Source organism: Leptodactylus fuscus, chromosome 10 (assembly GCF_031893055.1).
Source record: "Leptodactylus fuscus isolate aLepFus1 chromosome 10, aLepFus1.hap2, whole genome shotgun sequence".
Lineage (NCBI taxonomy): Eukaryota > Metazoa > Chordata > Amphibia > Anura > Leptodactylidae > Leptodactylus > Leptodactylus fuscus.
This window is the reverse complement of record NC_134274.1, coordinates 85,669,558-85,691,789: the sequence shown is the minus strand read 5'-3', so window position 1 is coordinate 85,691,789 and position 22,232 is coordinate 85,669,558. Positions and strand designations below refer to the sequence as shown.

The 22,232-nt window shown below is 47.3% G+C and overlaps 1 protein-coding gene across 2 annotated transcripts in view; it reads left to right on the top strand.

Annotated features, from left to right (window-relative positions):
* Positions 1-19,315, top strand: part of LOC142183581 (membrane-spanning 4-domains subfamily A member 4A-like) — a 68,350-nt gene extending 49,035 nt beyond the window's left edge. For both annotated transcript variants that reach the window (XM_075258714.1, XM_075258713.1), the window contains exons 5-7: positions 11,262-11,399; positions 18,557-18,679; positions 19,005-19,315. In XM_075258714.1, the coding sequence (XP_075114815.1) occupies positions 11,262-11,399; positions 18,557-18,679; positions 19,005-19,142 (399 nt within the window). In that variant the 3' untranslated portion in view covers positions 19,143-19,315. The remainder of the gene's footprint in view (positions 1-11,261; positions 11,400-18,556; positions 18,680-19,004) is intronic.
* The last annotated feature ends 2,917 nt before the right edge of the window (positions 19,316-22,232 follow it).

Here is a 22,232-nt window from a genome sequence, read left to right as displayed (position 1 = left end):
CACCTGCACACAGTATTATCTCTCATAGTGGCCCAGCACACAGTATTATGTCCCATAGTGGCCCCTGCACACAGTATTATCCCCCATAGTGGCCCAGCACACAGTATTATCCCCCATAATGGCCCCTGCACACAGTATTATCCCTCATAGTGGCCCAGCACACAGTATTATGTCCCATAGTGGCCCCTACACACAGTATTATCCCCCATAGTGGCCCCTACACACAGTATTATCCCCCATAGTGGCCCCTACACACAGTATTATCCCCCATAGTGGCCCCTGCACACAGTATTATCCCCCATAGTGGCCCCTGTATACAGTATTATCCCCCATAGTGGCCCCTACACACAGTATTATCCCCCATAGTGGCCCCTGCACACAGTATTATTCCCAATAGTGGCCCCTGCACACAGTATTATCCCCCATAGTGACCCCTGCACACAGTATTATGTCCCATAGTGGCCCCTGCACACAGTATTATCCCCAATAGTGGCCCCTGCACACAGTATTATGTCCCATAGTGGCCCCTGCACACAGTATTATGTCCCATAGTGGCCCCTGCACACAGTATTATGTCCCATAGTGGCCCCTGCACACAGTATTATGTCCCATAGTGGCCCCTGCACACAGTATTATCCCCCATAGTGGCTTCTGCACACAGTATTATCCCCCATAGTGGCCCCTGCACACAGTATTATCCCCCATAGTGGCCCCTTTATACAGTATTATGTCCCATAGTGGCCCCTACACACAGTATTATCCCCAATAGTGGCCCCTGCACACAGTATTATCCCCCATAGTGGCCCCTACACACAGTATTATCCCCCATAGTGCCCCAGCACACAGTATTATGTCCCATAGTGGCCCCTACACACAGTATTATGTCCCATAGTGGCCCCTACACACAGTATTATACCCCATAGTGGCCCCTGCACACAGTATTATGTCCCATAGTGGCCCAGCACACAGTATTATCCCCCATAGTGGCCACAGCACACAGTATTATGTCCCATAGTGGCCCCTGCACACAGTATTATCCCCCATAGTGACCCCTGCACACAGTATTATGCCCCATAGTGGCCCCTGCACACAGTATTATGTCCTATAGTGGCCCCTGCACACAGTATTATGCCCCATAGTGTCCCCCGCATACAGTATTATGCCCCATAGTGGCCCCTGCACACAGTATTATAGCCCATAGTGGCCCCTGCACACAGGTATTATGTCCCATAGTGGCCCCTGCACACAATATTATACCCCATAGTGGCCCCTGCACACAGTATTATGCCCCATAGTGGCCCCTGCACACAGTATTATGCCCCATAGTGGCCCCTGCACACAGTATTATCCCCCATAGTGGCCCCTGCACACAGTTTTATACCCCATAGTGGCCCCTGCACACATATTATACTCCATAGTGGCCCCTGCACACAGTATTATGTCCCATAGTGGCCCCTGAACACAGTATTATGTCCCATAGTGGCCCCTGCACACAGTATTATGCCCCATAGTGGCCCCTGCACACAATATTATACCCCATAGTGGCCCCTGCACACAGTATTATGTCCCATAGTGGCCCCTGCACACAGTATTATGTCCCATAGTGGCTCCTGCACACAGTATTATCCCCCATAGTGGCCCAGCACACAGTATTATCCCCCATAGTGGCCCCAGCACACAGTATTATGTCCCATAGTGGCCCCTGCACACAGTATTATCCCCCATAGTGACCCCTGCACACAGTATTATGCCCCATAGTGGCCCCTGCACACAGTATTATGTCCCATAGTGGCCCCTGCACACAGTATTATGTCCCATAGTGGCCCCTGCACACAGTATTATCCCAAATAGTGGCCCCTGCACACAGTATTATGTCCCATAGTGGCCCCTGCACACAGTATTATCCCCAATAGTGGCCCCTGCACACAGTATTATGTCCCATAGTGGCCCCTGCACACAGTATTATATCCCCATAGTGGCACCTGCACACAGTATTATCCCCAATAGTGGCCCCAGCACACAGTATTATGTCCCATAGTGGCCCCTACACACAGTATTATCCCCCATAGTGGCCCCTACACACAGTATTATCCCCCATAGTGGCCCCTACACACAGTATTATACCCCATAGTGACCCCTGCACACAGTATTATGCCCCATAGTGGCCCCTGCACACAGTATTATGTCCCATAGTGGCCCCTGCACACAGTATTATGTCCCATAGTGGCCCCTGCACACAGTATTATCCCCAATAGTGGCCCCTGCACACAGTATTATGTCCCATAGTGGCCCCTGCACACAGTTTTATCCCCCCATAGTATCCCCTGCACACAGTATTATACCCCATAGTGGCCCCTACACACAATATTATACCCCATAGTGGCCCCTGCACACAGTATAATGTCCCATAGTGGACCCTGCACACAGTATTATGTCCCATAGTGGCCCCTGCACACAGTATTATACCCCATAGTGGCCCCTGCACACAGTATTATACCCCATAGTGGCCCCTGCACACAGTATAATGTCAAATAGTGGCCCCTGCACACAGTATTATGCCCCATAGTGGCCCCTGCACACAGTATAATGTCCCATAGTGGCCCCTGCACACAGTATTATGTCCCATAGTGGCCCCTGCACACAGTTTTATCCCCCATAGTAGCCCCTGCACACAGTATTATACCCCATAAGTGGCCCCTACACACAATATTATACCCCATAGTGGCCCCTGCACACAGTATAATGTCCCATAGTGGACCCTGCACACAGTATTATGTCCCATAGTGGCCCTGCACACAATATTATACCCCATAGTGGCCCCTGCACACAGTATTATACCCATAGTTGCCCCTGCACACAATATTATACCCCATAGTGGCCCCTGCACACAGTATAATGTCCCATAGTGGCCCCTGCACACAGTATTATGCCCCATAGTGGCCCCTGCACACAGTATAATGTCCCATAGTGGCCCCTGCACACAGTATTATCCCCCGTAGTGGCCCAGCACACAGTATTATCCCCCATAGTGGCCCCAGCAGACAGTATTATGCCCCATAGTGGCCCCTGCACACAGTATTATGTCCCATAGTGGCCCCTGCACACAGTATTATTTCCCATAGTGGCCCAGCACACAGTATTATGTCCCATAGTGGCCCCTACACACAGTAATATCCCCCATAGTGGCCTCTACACACAGTATTATCCCCCATAGTGGCCCCTACACACAGTATTATACCCCATAGTGGCCCCTGCACACAGTATTATACCCCATAAGTGGCCCCTGCACACAGTATTATCCCCATAGTGACCCCAGCACACAGTATTATGTCCCATAGTGGCCCCTGCACACAGTATTACGTCCTTAGTGGCCCCTGCACACAGTATTATCCCCCATAGTGGCCCCTACACACAGTATTATCCCCCATAGTGGCCCAGCACACAGTATTATCCCCCATAGTGGCCCCAGCAGACAGTATTATGTCCCATAGTGGCCCCTGCACACAGTATTATCCCCCATAGTTACCCCTGCACACAGTATTATGCCCCATAGTGGCCCCTGCACACAGTATTATGTCCCATAGTGACCCCTGCACACAGTATTATTTCCCATAGTGGCCCCTGCACACAGTATTATTTCCCATAGTGGCCCCTGCACACAGTATTATGTCCCATAGTGGCCCCTGCACACAGTATTACGTCCCTTAGTGGCCCCTGCACACAGTATTATCCCCCATAGTGGCCCCTACACACAGTATTATCCCCCCATAGTGGCCCAGCACACAGTATTATCCCCCATAGTGGCCCCAGCAGACAGTATTATGTCCCATAGTGGCCCCTGCACACAGTATTATCCCCCATAGTTACCCCTGCACACAGTATTATGCCCCATAGTGGCCCCTGCACACAGTATTATGTCCCATAGTGGCCCCTGCACACAGTATTATTTCCCATAGTGGCCCCTGCACACAGTATTATTTCCCATAGTGGCCCCTGCACACAGTATTATGTCCTATAGTGGCCCCTGCACACAGTATTATGCCCCATAGTGGCCCCTGCACACAGTATTATAGCCCATAGTGACCCCTGCACACAGTATTATGTCCCATAGTGGCCCCTGCACACAGTATTATCCCCCATAGTGGCCCCTGCACACAGTATTATGCCCCATAGTGGCCCCTGCACACAGTATTATCCCCCATAGTGGCCCCTACACACAGTATTATGTCCCATAGTGGCCCCTGCACACAGTATTATACCCCATAGTGGCCCCTACACACAATATTATACCCCACAGTGGCCCCTGCACACAGTATTATGTCCTATAGTGGCCCCTGCACACAGTATTATGCCCCATAGTGGCCCCTGCACACAGTATGATGTCCAATAGTGGCCCCTGCACACAGTATTATACCCCATAGTGGCCCCTGCACACAGTATTATACCCCATAGTGGCCCCTGCACACAATATTATACCCCATAGTGGCCCCTGCACACAGTATAATGTCCCATAGTGGCCCCTGCACACAGTATTATGCCCCATAGTGGCCCCTGCACACAGTATAATGTCCCATAGTGGCCCCTGCACACAGTATTATGTCCCATAGTGGCCCCTGCACACAGTTTTATCCCCCATAGTATCCCCTGCACACAGTATTATACCCCATAGTGGCCCCTACACACAATATTATACCCCATAGTGGCCCCTGCACACAGTATTATGTCCCATAGTGGCCCTGCACACAATATTATACCCCATAGTGGCCCCTGCACACAGTATTATACCCCATAGTGGCCCCTGCACACAGTATAATGTCCCATAGTGGCCCCTGCACACAGTATTATGCCCCATAGTGGCCCCTGCACACAGTATAATGTCCCATAGTGGCCCCTGCACACAGTATTATGTCCCATAGTGGCCCCTGCACACAGTTTTATCCCCATAGTAGCCCCTGCACACAGTATTATACCCCATAGTGGCCCCTACACACAATATTATACCCCATAGTGGCCCCTGCACACAGTATAATGTCCCATAGTGGACCCTGCACACAGTATTATGTCCCATAGTGGCCCTGCACACAATATTATACCCCATAGTGGCCCCTGCACACAGTATTATACCCCATAGTTGCCCCTGCACACAATATTATACCCCATAGTGGCCCCTGCACACAGTATAATGTCCCATAGTGGCCCCTGCACACAGTATTATGCCCCATAGTGGCCCCTGCACACAGTATAATGTCCCATAGTGGCCCCTGCACACAGTATTATCCCCCGTAGTGGCCCAGCACACAGTATTATCCCCCATAGTGGCCCCAGCAGACAGTATTATGCCCCATAGTGGCCCCTGCACACAGTATTATGTCCCATAGTGGCCCCTGCACACAGTATTATTTCCCATAGTGGCCCCTGCACACAGTATTATGTCCTATAGTGGCCCCTGCACACAGTATTATGCCCCATAGTGGCCCCTGCACACAGTATTATAGCCCATAGTGGCCCCTGCACACAGTATTATGTCCCATAGTGGCCTCTGCACACAGTATTATCCCCCATAGTGGCCCCTGCACACAGTATTATGCCCCATAGTGGCCCCTGCACACAGTATTATCCCCCATAGTGACCCCTGCACACAGTATTATGTCCCATAGTGGCCCCTGCACACAGTATTATTTCCCATAGTGGCCCCTGCACACAGTATTATGTCCTATAGTGGCCCCTGCACACAGTATTATAGCCCATAGTGGCCCCTGCACACAGTATTATGTCCCATAGTGGCCCCTGCACACAGTATTATCCCCCATAGTGGCCCCTGCACACAGTACTATCCCCCATAGTGGCCCCTGCACACAATATTATACCCCATAGTGGCCCCTGCACACAGTATTATACCCCATAGTGGCCCCTGCACACAATATTATACCCCATAGTGGCCCCTGCACACAGTATAATGTCCCATAGTGGCCCCTGCACACAGTATTATGCCCCATAGTGGCCCCTGCACACAGTATAATGTCCCATAGTGGCTCCTGCACACAGTATTATGTCCCATAGTGGCCCCTGCACACAGTATTATCCCCCATAGTAGCCCCTGCACACAGTATTATGCCCCATAGTGGCTCCTGCACACAGTATTATCCCCCATAGTGGCCCCTGCAAACAGTATTATACCCCATAGTGGCCCCTGCACACAGTATTATACCCCATAGTGGCCCCTGCACACAATATTATACCCCATAGTGGCCCCTGCACACAGTATAATGTCCCATAGTGGCCCCTGCACACAGTATTATGCCCCATAGTGGCCCCTGCACACAGTATTATGTCCCATAGTGGCCCCTGCACACAATTTTATCCCCATAGCAGCCCCTGCACACAGTATTATACCCCATAGTGGCCCCTACACACAATATTATACCCCATAGTGGCCCCTGCACACAGTATAATGTCCCATAGTGGACCCTGCACACAGTATTATGTCCCATAGTGGCCCTGCACACAATATTATACCCCATAGTGGCCCCTGCACACAGTATTATACCCCATAGTTGCCCCTGCACACAATATTATACCCCATAGTGGCCCCTGCACACAGTATTATGCCCATAGTGGCCCCTGCACACAGTATAATGTCCCATAGTGGCCCTGCACACAGTATTATGCCCCATAGTGGCCCCTGCACACAGTATAATGTCCCATAGTGGCCCCTGCACACAGTATTATCCCCCGTAGTGGCCCCTACACACAGTATTATCCCCCATAGTGGCCCAGCACACAGTATTATCCCCCATAGTGGCCCCAGCAGACAGTATTATGTCCCATAGTGGCCCCTGCACACAGTATTATGCCCCATAGTGGCCCCTGCACACAGTATTATGTCCCATAGTGGCCCCTGCACACAGTATTATTTCCCATAGTGGCCCCTGCACACAGTATTATGTCCTATAGTGGCCCCTGCACACAGTATTATGCCCCATAGTGGCCCCTGCACACAGTATTATAGCCCATAGTGGCCCCTGCACACAGTATTATGTCCCATAGTGGCCCCTGCACACAGTATTATCCCCCATAGTGGCCCCTGCACACAGTATTATGCCCCGTAGTGGCCCCTGCACACAGTATTATCCCCCATAGTGACCCCTGCACACAGTATTATGTCCCATAGTGGCCCCTGCACACAGTATTATTTCCCATAGTGGCCCCTGCACACAGTATTATGTCCTATAGTGGCCCCTGCACACAGTATTATGCCCAATAGTGGCCCCTGCACACAGTATTATAGCCCATAGTGGCCCCTGCACACAGTATTATGTCCCATAGTGGCCCCTGCACACAGTATTATCCCCCATAGTGGCCCCTGCACACAGTATTATCCCCCATAGTGGCCCCTGCACACAATATTATACCCCATAGTGGCCCCTGCACACAGTATAATGTCCCATAGTGGCCCCTGCACACAGTATTATGCCCCATAGTGGCCCCTGCACACAGTATAATGTCCCATAGTGGCCCCTGCACACAGTATTATGCCCCATAGTGGCCCCTGCACACAGTATAATGTCCCATAGTGGCCCCTGCACACAGTATTATGTCCCATAGTGGCCCCTGCACACAGTATTATCCCCCATAGTAGCCCCTGCACACAGTATTATGCCCCATAGTGGCTCCTGCACACAGTATTATCCCCCATAGTGGCCCCTGCACACAGTATTATGTCCCATAGTGGCCCCTGCACACAATATTATACCCCATAGTGGCCCCTGCACACAGTATAATGTCCCATAGTGGCCCCTGCACAAAGTATTATGCCCCATAGTGGCCCCTGCACACAGTATAATGTCCAGTAGTGGCCCCTGCACACAATAATATACCCCATAGTGGCCCCTGCACACAGTATTATGCCCCATAGTGGCCCCTGCACACAGTATTATCCCCCATAGTGGCCCCTGCACACAGTATTATGTCCCATAGTGGCCCCTGCACACAGTATTATTTCCCATAGTGGCCCCTGCACACAGTATTATGTCCCATAGTGGCCCCTGCACACAGTATTATGTCCCATAGTGGCCCCTGCACACAGTATTATGTCCCATAGTGGCCCCTGCACACAGTATTATGTCTCATAGTGGCCCCTGCACACAGTATTATGTCCCATAGTGGCCCCTGCACACAGTATTATGTCCCATAGTGGCCCCTGCATACAGTATTATACCCCATAGTGGCCCCTGCACACAGTATTATCCCCCATAGTGGCCCCTGCACACAGTATTATGTCCCATAGTGGCCCCTGCACACAGTATTATGTCCCATAGTGGCCCCTGCACACAGTATTATACCCCATAGTGGCCCCTGCACACAGTATTATGTCCCATAGTGGCCCCTGCACACAGTATTATGCCCCATAGTGGCCCCAGCACACAGTATTATGTCCCATAGTGGCCCCTACACACAGTATTATACCCCATAGTGGCCCCTGCACACAGTATTATCCCCCATAGTGGCCCCTGCACACAGTATTATGTCCCATTGTGGCCCCTGCACACAGTATTATGTCCCATAGTGGCCCCTGCACACTGTAATATGTCCCATAGTGGCCCCTGCACACAGTATTATGTCCCATAGTGGCCCCTGCACACAGTATTATCCCCCATAGTGGACCCTGCACACAGTATTATGTCCCATAGTGGCCCCTGTACACAGTATTATGTCCCATAGTGGCCCCTGCACACAGTATTATGTCCCATAGTGGCCCCTGCACACAGTATTATGTCCCATAGTGGCCCCTGCACACAGTATTATGTCCCATAGTGGCCCCTGCATACAGTATTATGTTCCATCGTGGCCTCTGCACACAGTATTATACCCCATAGTGGCCCCTGCACACAGTATTATGTCCCATAGTGGCCCCTGCACACAGTATTATCCCCATAGTGGCTCCTGCACACAGTATTATGTCCCATAGTGGCCCCTGCACACAGTATTATGTCCCATAGTGGCCCCTGCACACAGTATTATCCCCATAGTGGCTCCTGCACACAGTATTATACCCCATAGTGGCCCCTGCACACAGTATTATGTCCCATAGTGGCCCCTGCACACAGTATTATGTCCCATAGTGGCCCCTGCACACAGTATTATGTCCCATAGTGGCCCCTGCACACAGTATTATCCCCCATAGTGGCCCCTGCACACAGTATTATGTCCCATAGTGGCCCCTGCACACAGTATTATCCCCCATAGTGGCCCCTGCACACAGTATTATGTCCTATAGTGTCCCCTGCACACAGTATTATGTCCCATAGTGGCCCCTGCACACAGTATTATCCCCCATAGTGGCCCCTGCACACAGTATTATGTCCCATAGTGGCCCCTGCACACAGTATTATGTCCTATAGTGGCCCCTGCACACAGTATTATGTCCCATAGTGGCCCCTGCACACAGTATTATATCCCATAGTGGCCCCTGCGCACAGTATTATCCCCCATAGTGGCCCCTGCACACAGTATTATGTCCCATAGTGGCCCCTGCACACAGTATTATCCCCCATAGTGGCCCCTGCAAACAGTATTATCCCCCATAGTGGCCCCTGCACACAGTATTATGTCCCATAGTGGCCCCTGCACACAGTATTATCCCCCATAGTGACCCCTGCACACAGTATTATGTCCCATAGTGGCCCCTGCACACAGTATTGGCCCCTGCACAGTATTATGTCCCATAGTGGCCCCTGCACACAGTATTATGTCCCATAGTGACCCCTGCACACAGTATTATGTCCCATAGTGGCCCCTGCACAGTATTATGTCCCATAGTGGCCCCTGCACACAGTATTATGTCCCATAGTGGCCCCTGCACACAGTATTATCCCCCATAGTGGCCCCTGCACACAGTATTATGTCCCATAGTGGCCCCTGCACACAGTATTATGTCCCATAGTGGCCCCTGCACACAGTATTATCCCCCATAGTGGCCCCTGCACACAGTATTATGTCCCATAGTGGCCCCTGCACACAGTATTATGTCCCATAGTGGCCCCTGAAAACATTATTATGTCCCATAGTGGCCTCTGCACACAGTATTATGTCCCATAGTGGCCCCTGCACACAGTATTATCCCCCATAGTGGCCCTGCACACAGTATTATGCCCCATAGTGGCCCCTGCACACAGTATTATGTCCCATAGTGGCCCCTGCACACAGTATTATGTCCCATAGTGGCCCCTGCTCACAGTATTATGTCCCATAGTGGCAGCAATGGTGTTCGTTGCAAAGATTCCAAACATTTTGGGTTTGGTAGAACACAAACTATTATTTTCAGGCCCCTGAGTATAATGATCGGAGGCCCAGGGGAGGTAACAAATGTAAGAAACCCATTAATACTCACCTCTCCCGGACTCCGCCGTGACAGAGTCCAGTAGATGTGAGTAACATGGGTTTTTCCTCCCCTTCCCTGGGCATCTGATCATTATACTTGGGGGTATGAAGAGACCCCAGACTATAATAATAATAGTAGTATTTGTTGGGGTTCGCTCAACAAATACTCTCGCTGTGGCTCAGACATTATGGGAAGGGATAACATATGACTTGTAGCGCCTCCACCTGGCTGATAATTTAACCTCAATAACAACCCGCTTGTCTGCAAACCAAATTAAACACCCAACTTTCCAGAGGCTTTTCTCTATCACACTGCGTTCCCAAGGCGAAATGTATTACCACCAAAGCAAAACAAAATCCAGCCTTAACTTCAGGCAAAAGCAAAATAAATTCCTGCTCGTCTGAGCAACTAACTAAACAGAAGTAGTAACCTAACTATACATGGGGCTTCCTACCAGCCACATGAACAAAACAAGTACAACATTGTCTCACCGGACTCAGCCACCTCCTCACTCCCAGGATCTGCCCTGAAGTGCAACCCTTTATGGGCCAGTAATGAACCTCAGGACCCAGACCTGGAGCTGAATCCTACTCCAGACCTACCCGGGACCACATTGCAGAATCGCAGCTTTTTTTGCAATTTTTTTTGTGTTTTTTGTTAAGTCAAAGCCAAGAGTAGATTGAGCAGAAGGGAGAAGTATGAGAATTTCCTAGCTGTGTTTCTGCAATGCGGGGCAAAATCCGGCACGTAGACGGCACTGTGATCCGGTATAATGGATAGGTTTGTCCCTCTTCTGTCTTCGATCCATTCCTGGTCTTGGCTTTATCATCATGTGAGATATTTAATGCTCTGTATAGTAAACCGGACTTTGTTTTCCCAGGTGAGAGGATCCCTCGCCCTAAATATCATCAGCTCCATATTCACTATTGTTGCAATAATCCTAAACGTTGTGGACCTGGGAATTGGCAATTGCAACTATGGAGGCTCTCATAATGACAAATATTGCCTGTATCTCCTTGTAAGTTTCCATCACCACTAATGAATCCATGATAGTAAGGTTTCTTGAATTGTTCCCCAAAAGACTCACAATAAAAACCAAATCACTTCCAGCTCTGTCTCCAGAAATACAAATTTCCTAAAGCAATATGGAATCTGCAGTGCTGTGTGTTACGTGCAAGTGTGGGAAAAATGCTTTCAGAAATAGAAGGGTTAATAGCTCACTTTTGTCATTAACAAAACAAAGTGAACGAAGGAGTAAAAAGATCCTTAGAAAGTTCTTTGTGTTGTCCCTTTGTGTATTTGTACCTTGTTATTAGATCTCCCCGTAGACGTCCTTATTCTAGATTGAATAACCCCAAGTTTGTTATTCTCTCATTGTCCTCCAACACTCCCAGTCCCCTAATATATTTGGTCGTCTCTCCAGCTCAGTCACGTCCTTCTTATACACTGGGGTTTAAAATGGCGCACAATAGTCTAAGTGTGGCTATTACCTATTGTAACTATTAGAGATGAGCGAACAGTCAAATATTTGAGATTCGAGATTTGTTTCAAATAGCCCCTCAATATTGGACTATTCGAACGAATATGGAACCCCATTATAGTCTATGGGAGAAAATGCTTTGTTTCAGGGGATCCCACCATTCGACTCAGGAGGGTCACCAAGTCCACTATGACACCTCAGCAAATGATGCCAACACCTCTGCAATGTAACTGGGACAGCAGGGGGAGCATGTCTGGGGGCATCTAACATGCCTAAGTCACTGTATTACATCGGGATCCCTGTCAGCTTGTGATATGCGGGAGCTGACTTTTCCCCATAGGAATGCATTGACCAGTGTTGATTGGCCGAATGCCATACAGAGTACAGAATTCAGCCAATCAACACTGGTTTTAACGGAGGCTTGTCTGTGAGGAGGCGGAGTCCAATATCGGACCAGAATGGAGACTGCTGTGGACCGATCTTAGGCTCCTCCGGCAGAACCAGCGTTGATTGGCCGAATGCTGTACTCTGTATGGCATTCGGCCAATCAACACTGGTATATGCATTCCTATGCCGAGATGTAGCAGAGCTAGCCGTGCGCTCAGCTCGACTACACCGGAGATGCAGCCGAGATCAGCACATGGCCAGCGCTGCTACATCGGAGATGAGAGAAGTTTAAAAAGGGTGACCTGGCGCCCGTCTGGTGGAAATAGTAGACTCCAGTCAGGAGCCCACCGGGCCAATTACAGCTCTTACCCGGACACCGTCCCACACAGTGGGTGGTGAAAAAATGGAAAGGATATATAGAAAAACCGGAAACTGGCAGAGCGCTAAAGGCATCAAAATCCGTAATAGAATTGAAAGATAAAAATGAATAAAGCTCTGAATAAAGGAAATTAAAAAAAAAAAAAAAAAGTACATTCATGTGCAGTTCTATGAATGTACTTTTTTTTTCTTTTTTTTTTTTAATTTCCTTTATTCAGAGCTTGCTGGGACAAGCATACTCCCCTATACCTGATATTTGATATCTATCATATGACTTTTTATTATGACCATTACCACCTTTCCATCTATCTGGTTACCCATGTACAGTCCTATGAAAAAGTTTGGGCACCCCTATTAATCTTAATCATTTTTAGTTCTAAATATTTTGGTGTTTGCAGCAGCCATGTCAGTCTGATCTATCTAATAACTGATGGACACAGTAATATTTCAGGATTGAAATGAGGTTTATTGTACTAACAGAAAATGTGCAATATGCATTAAACCAAAATTTGACCGGTGCAAAAGTATGGGCACCCTTATCATTTTATTGATTTGAATACTCCTAACTACTTTTTACTGACTTACTGAAGCACAAAATTGGTTTTGTAACCTCAGTGACCTTTGAACTTCATAGCCAGATGTATCCAATCATGAGACAAGGGATTTAAGGTGGCCAATTGCAAGTTGTTCTCCTATTTGAATCTTCTCTGAAGAGCGGCATCATGGGCTACTCAAAACAACTCTCAAATGATCTGAAAACAAAGATTGTTCAACATAGTTGTTCAGGGGAAGGAGACAAAAAGTTGTCCTGACTGGTGCAAAAGTATGGGCACCCTTATCATTTTATTGATTTGAATACTCCTAACTACTTGTTACTGACTTACTGAAGCACAAAATTGGTTTTGTAACCTCAGTGAGCTTTGAACTTCATAGCCAGATGTATCCAATCATAAGAAAAGGTATTTAAGGTGGCCAATTGTAAGTTGATCTCCTATTTGAATCTCCTCTGAAGAGTGGCATCATGGGCTACTCAAAACAACTCTCAGATGATCTGAAAACAAAGATTGTTCAACATAGTTGTTCAGGGGAAGGATACAAAAAGTTGTCTCAGAGATTTAACCTGTCAGTTTCCACTGTGAGGAACATAGTAAGGAAATGGAAGAGCACAGGGACAGTTCTTGTTAAGCCCAGAAGTGGCAGGCCAAGAAAAATATCAGAAAGGCAGAGAAGAAGAATGGTGAGAACAGTCAAGGACAATCCACAGACACCTCCAAAGAGCTGCAGCATCATCTTGCTGCAGATGGTGTCACTGTGCATCGGTCAACTATACAGCGCACTTTGCACAAATAGAAGCTGTATGGGAGAGTGATGAGAAAGAAGCCGTTTCTGCAAGCACGCCACAAATAGAGTCACTGCCTGAGGGATGCAAAAGCATATATGGACAAGCCAGCTTCATTTTGGAAGAAGTTCCTGTGGACTGATGAAACAAAGATTGAGTTGTTTGGTCATACAAAAAGGCGTTATGCATGGCGTCCAAAAAAAACAGCATTCCAAGAAAAACACATGCTACCCACTGTAAGATTTGGTGGAGGTTCCATCATGCTTTGGGGCTGTGTGGCCAATGCCGGCATCGGGAATCTTGTTAAAGTTGAGGGTCGCATGGATTCCACTCAGTATCAGCAGATTCTTCAGAATAATGTTCAAGAATCAGTGACAAAGTTGAAGTTACGCCGGGGATGGATATTTCAGCAAGACAATGATCCAAAACACCAAAGCTCCAAATCGACTCAGGCATTCATGCAGAGGAACAATTACAATGTTCTGGAATGGCCATCCCAGTCCCCAGACCTGAATATCATTGACCATCTGTGGGATGATCTGAAGCGGGCTGTCCATGCTCGGCGACCATCTAACTTAACTGAACTTGAATTGTTTGTCCAAAATACCTTCATCCAGGATCCAGGAACTGATTAAAAGCTACAGGAGGCGACTAGAGGCTGTTATCTTTGCAAAAGGAGGATCTACTAAATATTAATCTCACTTTTCTGTTGAGGTGCCTATACTTTTGCACCAGTCAAATTTTGGTTTAATGCATATTGCACATTTTCTGTTAGTACAATAAACCTCATTTCAATCCTGAAATATTACTGTGTCCATCAGTTATTAGATAGATCAAACTGAAATGGCTGTTATAAACACCAAAATATTTAGAACTAAAAATGATTAAGATTAATAGGGGTGCCCAAACTTTTTCATAGGACTGTACATCGGAGCGCTCAGTTCGGCTACACCAGAGATGCCGCAGAGCTCGCCATTCGCTGAGCTCTGCTACACCAGAGATGTAGCAGAGCTGAGTGTGTGCTGAACCCTGCCGCACACTCAGCTCTGCTACATTTGAGATCGGACCACAATGGAAACGGGTGTGGACCGATCTTAGACTCCGCCTCCTCCGAAAGAACCAGGGTTGATTCGCCGAATGCTGTATTCTGTATGCCATTCGGCCAATCAATGCTGCTCAATGAATTTCTATGGGAAAAAGTCAGCTCAGGCATATCACAAGCTGACAGGAATCCCGACCAGATAGAGCCCAAAGAGCTGGGCGAGTGACACCCCCCCCCTAAATAAAGGTAATCCCTAGCTAACCCTTCTGTACATCTGTCCCTGTCTCACAGTCACATAGTTCACAGTCCCAAATTAACCGAATGTTAAATCAACCATTTGTATAAATTGGAGGTCACCTGATTTCGGCCGCCAATTCCTTTTTCTGATTTTTTTTCTGATGCCTCCGTTGTCATAGTTCCTGTCCCACCTCCCCTGTGCAGTTATTGGTGCAAAAAAACGCCAGGGAAGGTGGGAGGGGATATGAATTTTTACTGCGTTCGCCTCGTGGTATTTGATTGGAATTAAATACCCCGAATGGCCTGATATTTGATCTAACGGTGTTCGCTCACCTCTAATAACTATGTTCTTGTCATGAGAATCTAGAACTCTCTTGATGCATCCCATTATTTTATTTGCCTTGGTGTACTGACTGATGTTACTGGTGTATATGGTTACTGGTGTACTGACTGATGTTACTGGTGTATATGGTTACTGGTGTACTGACTGATGTTACTGGTGTACTGACTGATGTTACTGGTGTACTGACTGATGTTACTGGTGTATATGGTTACTGGTGTACTGACTGATGTTACTGGTGTACTGACTGATGTTACTGGTGTATATGGTTACTGGTGTACTGACTGATGTTACTGGTGTACTGACTGATGTTACTGGTGTATATGGTTACTGGTGTACTGACTGATGTTACTGGTGTACTGACTGATGTTACTGGTGTACTGACTGATGTTACTGGTGTATATGGTTACTGGTGTACTGACTGATGTTACTGGTGTACTGATTGATGTTACTGGTGTACTGACTGATGTTACTGGTGTATATGGTTACTGGTGTACTGACTGATGTTACTGGTGTACTGACTGATGTTACTGGTGTACTGACTGATGTTACTGGTGTACTGATTGATGTTACTGGTGTACTGACTGATGTTACTGGTGTATATGGTTACTGGTGTACTGACTGATGTTACTGGTGTACTGACTGATGTTACTGGTGTACTGACTGATGTTACTGGTGTACTGATTGATGTTACTGGTGTACTGACTGATGTTACTGGTGTACTGACTGGTGTATATGGTTACTGGTGTACTGACTGATGTTACTGGTGTACTGACTGATGTTACTGGTGTATATGGTTACTGGTGTACTGACTGATGTTACTGGTGTACTGACTGATGTTACTGGTGTACTGACTGATGTTACTGGTGTATATGGTTACTGGTGTACTGACTGATGTTACTGGTGTACTGATTGATGTTACTGGTGTACTGACTGATGTTACTGGTGTATATGGTTACTGGTGTACTGACTGATGTTACTGGTGTACTGACTGATGTTACTGGTGTACTGACTGATGTTACTGGTGTACTGATTGATGTTACTGGTGTACTGACTGATGTTACTGGTGTATATGGTTACTGGTGTACTGACTGATGTTACTGGTGTACTGACTGATGTTACTGGTGTACTGACTGATGTTACTGGTGTACTGATTGATGTTACTGGTGTACTGACTGATGTTACTGGTGTACTGACTGGTGTATATGGTTACTGGTGTACTGACTGATGTTACTGGTGTACTGACTGATGTTACTGGTGTATATGGTTACTGGTGTACTGACTGATGTTACTGGTGTACTGACTGATGTTACTGGTGTACTGACTGATGTTACTGGTGTATATGGTTACTGGTGTACTGACTGATGTTACTGGTGTACTGATTGATGTTACTGGTGTACTGACTGATGTTACTGGTGTATATGGTTACTGGTGTACTGACTGATGTTACTGGTGTACTGACTGATGTTACTGGTGTACTGACTGATGTTACTGGTGTACTGATTGATGTTACTGGTGTACTGACTGATGTTACTGGTGTACTGACTGATGTTACTGGTGTACTGACTGATGTTACTGGTGTACTGATTGATGTTACTGGTGTACTGACTGATGTTACTGGTGTATATGGTTACTGGTGTACTGACTGATGTTACTGGTGTACTGACTGATGTTACTGGTGTACTGACTGATGTTACTGGTGTATATGGTTACTGGTGTACTGACTGATGTTACTGGTGTACTGATTGATGTTACTGGTGTACTGACTGATGTTACTGGTGTATATGGTTACTGGTGTACTGACTGATGTTACTGGTGTACTGACTGATGTTACTGGTGTACTGACTGATGTTACTGGTGTACTGATTGATGTTACTGGTGTACTGACTGATGTTACTGGTGTACTGATTGATGTTACTGGTGTACTGACTGATGTTACTGGTGTATATGGTTACTGGTGTACTGACTGATGTTACTGGTGTACTGACTGATGTTACTGGTGTACTGACTGATGTTACTGGTGTATATGGTTACTGGTGTACTGACTGATGTTACTGGTGTACTGATTGATGTTACTGGTGTACTGACTGATGTTACTGGTGTATATGGTTACTGGTGTACTGACTGATGTTACTGGTGTACTGACTGATGTTACTGGTGTACTGACTGATGTTACTGGTGTACTGATTGATGTTACTGGTGTACTGACTGATGTTACTGGTGTACTGACTGATGTTACTGGTGTACTGACTGATGTTACTGGTGTACTGATTGATGTTACTGGTGTACTGACTGATGTTACTGGTGTATATGGTTACTGGTGTACTGACTGATGTTACTGGTGTACTGACTGATGTTACTGGTGTACTGACTGATGTTACTGGTGTACTGATTGATGTTACTGGTGTACTGACTGATGTTACTGGTGTACTGACTGATGTTACTGGTGTACTGACTGGTGTATATGGTTACTGGTGTACTGACTGATGTTACTGGAATACTGACTGATGTTACTGGTGTATATGGTTACTGGTGTACTGACTGATGTTACTGGTGTACTGACTGATGTTACTGGTGTACTGACTGATGTTACTGGTGTATATGGTTACTGGTGTACTGACTGGTGTATATGGTTACTGGTGTACTGACTGATGTTACTGGTATACTGACTGATGTTACTGGTGTATATGATTACTGGTGTACTGACTGATGTTACTGGTGTACTGACTGGTGTATATGGTTACTGGTGTACTGACTGATGTTACTGGTGTATATGGTTACTGGTGTACTGACTGATGTTACTGGTGTACTGACTGGTGTATATGGTTACTGGTGTACTGACTGATGTTACTGGTGTACTGACTGGTGTATATGGTTACTGGTGTACTGACTGATGTTACTGGTGTACTGACTGATGTTACTGGTGTATATGGTTACTGGTGTACTGACTTGTTCTGGTTTTGTGTTTGCAGAATGGTTTATATGCCGTGGTCTCCTTACTTCTTATTATCAATGTGCTGATATTCTGCTTGTCCTTGTCCCTCTCCATTTTTGGATGCCGTTCTCTATCGAAGGTTACTTCCAATGGTCCTCAGGTAAGACACAGAGAGGTGACGTGCTCCATACTGTTCTCTATGAGCATGGCTGGTACGGCTCTCGCTCGGCTGATGTATCACTATGTAGATCCTGCTGATGCCAAATCTCAGGCAAAGAACCAACAGAATCATTATGGTCCAGGTAAATGGAACACAGTATATATATGTATATAGTCAGGGTCATGCGCACACTCACATGTAATCTTAGACTAAGCGCACACCTATAGTATACAGCGATAACACAGACAGTAAACTTCTATTTTTCTTACCAGTTCCTCGCATTCTCCTTATTCTTTCATGTACTTACTGATTTCTCCATTTGTAGGTGTTTTTGATCCAAAATGATGTTGTGGTCACCATGAATCCCGCCACAGCCCCCGCCACGTATCTGGGAGTTGCTCAGCCGAATGCGCCACCTCCGCCATATGTCTTCCAAGAGGTGAAAGCTACACCAGTGTCTTAAGAGATGCGATATCTTCAAGGAATTATCCATAGGCCGCAGATACTACTGAATGACAATAAAGGAGTCTATTGCTTCACTTACAAGTGATCCTTTAGTAGAATCCATTTGTGTTCTTGTGATTTTTCATACATTTCTTCCTGGTGAATCTTCCGTTGTAATAAAGTCTCAGTTCTATTTATCACCTGCAGAACCCGAAACCTCTGATTATTGCACATTATGGGAATCTATAGGAGCCTTTCTGGATTACGGTCTGGCAATTGTCAACTGAAGAGAAAGAAGAGATAGACTTGGGCTATGAGGAATATCTCTCTCCACGGATGCCACATTACTACTAGAGTATGGGATATGCGTCAGTGAAGAAGGAATAATTAATAGTACGGAGCGGAGGAGGAACGCACAGAAGCCTGACTCAGCATTTGTGTTTCACTACTTTCAAAAACATCAACAACACCATGGCTACTGGCGGGGCTGTCAAGAACAGAAGTAGTGTTGCTGTTGCCACCCACATATTGTTAGTACTTGCTCTCATTTTGCCTGTCCTCCTTTTTTCCAGTCATTTTACTACACACTGCTTAATTCTAATAGGGATTGGCAACAATTCTGACACCTTGTGTATCTCATTTTTTGGGGGAGGGGAGGGGGGGGCTACTAGAGATGAGCGAACACCGTTCGATAGAATAGATATTCAATGGAACATCAGGCCATTCGAGGTATTCAATTCTAATCGAACACCACGAGACAAACGCAGTAAAAATTCATATCCCCTCCCACCTTCCCTGGCGCTTTTTTTGCACCAATAACTGCGCAGGGGAGGTGGGAGAGGAACTACGACAACGGAGGCAGTGAAAAATAATCGGAAAAAGGAATTGGCGGCCGAAATCAGGTGACCTCCAATTTATACGAATGGTGGATTTAACATTCAATTAATTTGGGACTGTGAACTATGTGACTGTGAGACAGGGACAGATGTATGGGAGGGTTAGCTAGGGATTACCTTTATTTAGGGGGGAATGTTACTCACCCAGCTCTTTGGGGCTCTATCTGGTCGGGATCCCTGTCAGCTTGTGATATGCCAGAGCTGACTATTTCCCATAAGATTGCATTGACCAGCATTGATTGGCCGAATGTCATACAGTGTACAGCATTCAGCCAATGAACGTTGGTTCTGCCGGAGGAGGTGGAGTCTAAGATCCATCCACAGCAGTTTCCATTGTGGTCCGATCTCAGATATAGCAGTGTAGACACAGCACTGCTACACGGAGAAGCAGCCGAGCTCAGCACACACAGAGATGCAGCAGAGCTGAGTGTGCAGCATGGTTCAACGCAAACTCAGTACTGCTACATCAGATGCAGCAGAGCTGAGTGTGCAGCAGGGTTCAACGCACACTCAGCACTGCGGAGATGTAGCAGTGCTGGCCATGTGCTCAGCTCATCTGCATCTTTGGAGTAGCCGAGCTAAATGCGTGGACAGCACTGCTACATCTCGGCATAGCAATGCATTGACCAGCGTTGATTGGCCAAATGCCATACAGCATTTGGCCAATCAACGTTGGTTCTGCCGGTGGAGGCGGAGTCTAAGATCGGTCCACAGCAGTCTCCATTCTGGTCCGATATAAGACTCCGCCTCCTCTGGCAGAACCACCGTTGATTGGCCGAATTCTGTAGTCTGAATGGCAATTGGCCAATCCAGGGGCGGATCCAGGGCCGGGTGAGCTGGGCAACCGCCTGGGGCTCTGTGCAGGGCTCGGACCTAAAAAAATGCGGGTCAGGTCGGTCGGCAGGATAATTGCCGAGGTCCCCAGCACTTGCAGGGCCCCCTGTCGGTTCTCTATCAGTAGCTGCAGCTCCCTGCGCTGGCTGCTCTCTATTAGCCGATGCTGCAGGTACACAGTGTGCATATACTTTGCCTATTAGTATATGTGTGAAGCACACTGTGTACCTGCAGCATTGGCTAATAGCATTGGAGCATTGGAGGACGCTCCACTCAGCGCTCTCAGGAAGCTCCTCCTCACCCCCCTTCTCTGGCTGCCCTCTGTCAACCAATGAGAGGATGAGGAGAGCCCAGGAGGCGGGGATTATCGCTATACAGAAGATCCCTGCCATCCTGCATCCTGCACATATGAGAGGGAGAAGAGGAAGCTTCAGAAAAGTGAAAGTAAAGAAAGAACACCCAGGTACAGGCTGGAGGGGGAGGGGGGTTACTATTACTAGTAATGTCAGGCATTTGGAATTATTCATTTAGTTTTAGTAACTCCATGTGCCTCATATTAATAGCAACTAACCCCATCATGTCCCTCACATTAACCCCTGTGTACTTCACCATAAGGGTTACTGATATGTGAGACATATGGGGGTAATAATCATGGAGATACTTCATTATTACCTCCATGTCTCTCACATATCAGTAACTCTTATGTGAGGCACACAGGGGGTTAATGTGAGCGACATGATAGGGTTAATTGCTATTAATACGAGGCACATGGAGTATCTTAGGGGGCATTCACACTACTGTCAGTGTCCGCTGCTAATGTCGTTCAAAATCTTGCACTAGCTGTGTCCGTGACATTCTGCATTCATTTAAAGGGGCTCTATCAGCAAAATTATGCTAATAGAGCCCCACATATGCGTGACTAGTCTTTATAAAGGCCCCGTAAATGTTATATTAAACCCTGGTCCCGTTTTTAAATAAAAGCATTAAAACATATATGCTAATCGTACCTGAACGTGCACCATGGGTGGGGATGCACGATGCTACGTCATCTTTGGGCACGCCTGCCTCTTCTGTCTTCTTGTTGTGACGCCCTCTGGTTCCTTGTCTTCTTCCGTCTTCTTGTCTTCAAATCCCGCGCCTGCGTGGTAGCGATGCCCTCCAGAGCACTACTGCGCAGGCTCACTTGCCAGTCCCCGTAGAACTACACGAGCGTACTGCACGCTTGCAAACTGGCATTAAGTAAAATGGCGAGTGAGCCTGCGCAGTAACAATCCGGAGGGAAGCGCTACTACGCAGGCGTGAGATTTGAAGACCTCAAGCCGGAAGAAGAGACGGGACCAGAGGGCGTCACTCCAAGAAGACAGAAGAGGCAGGTGTGC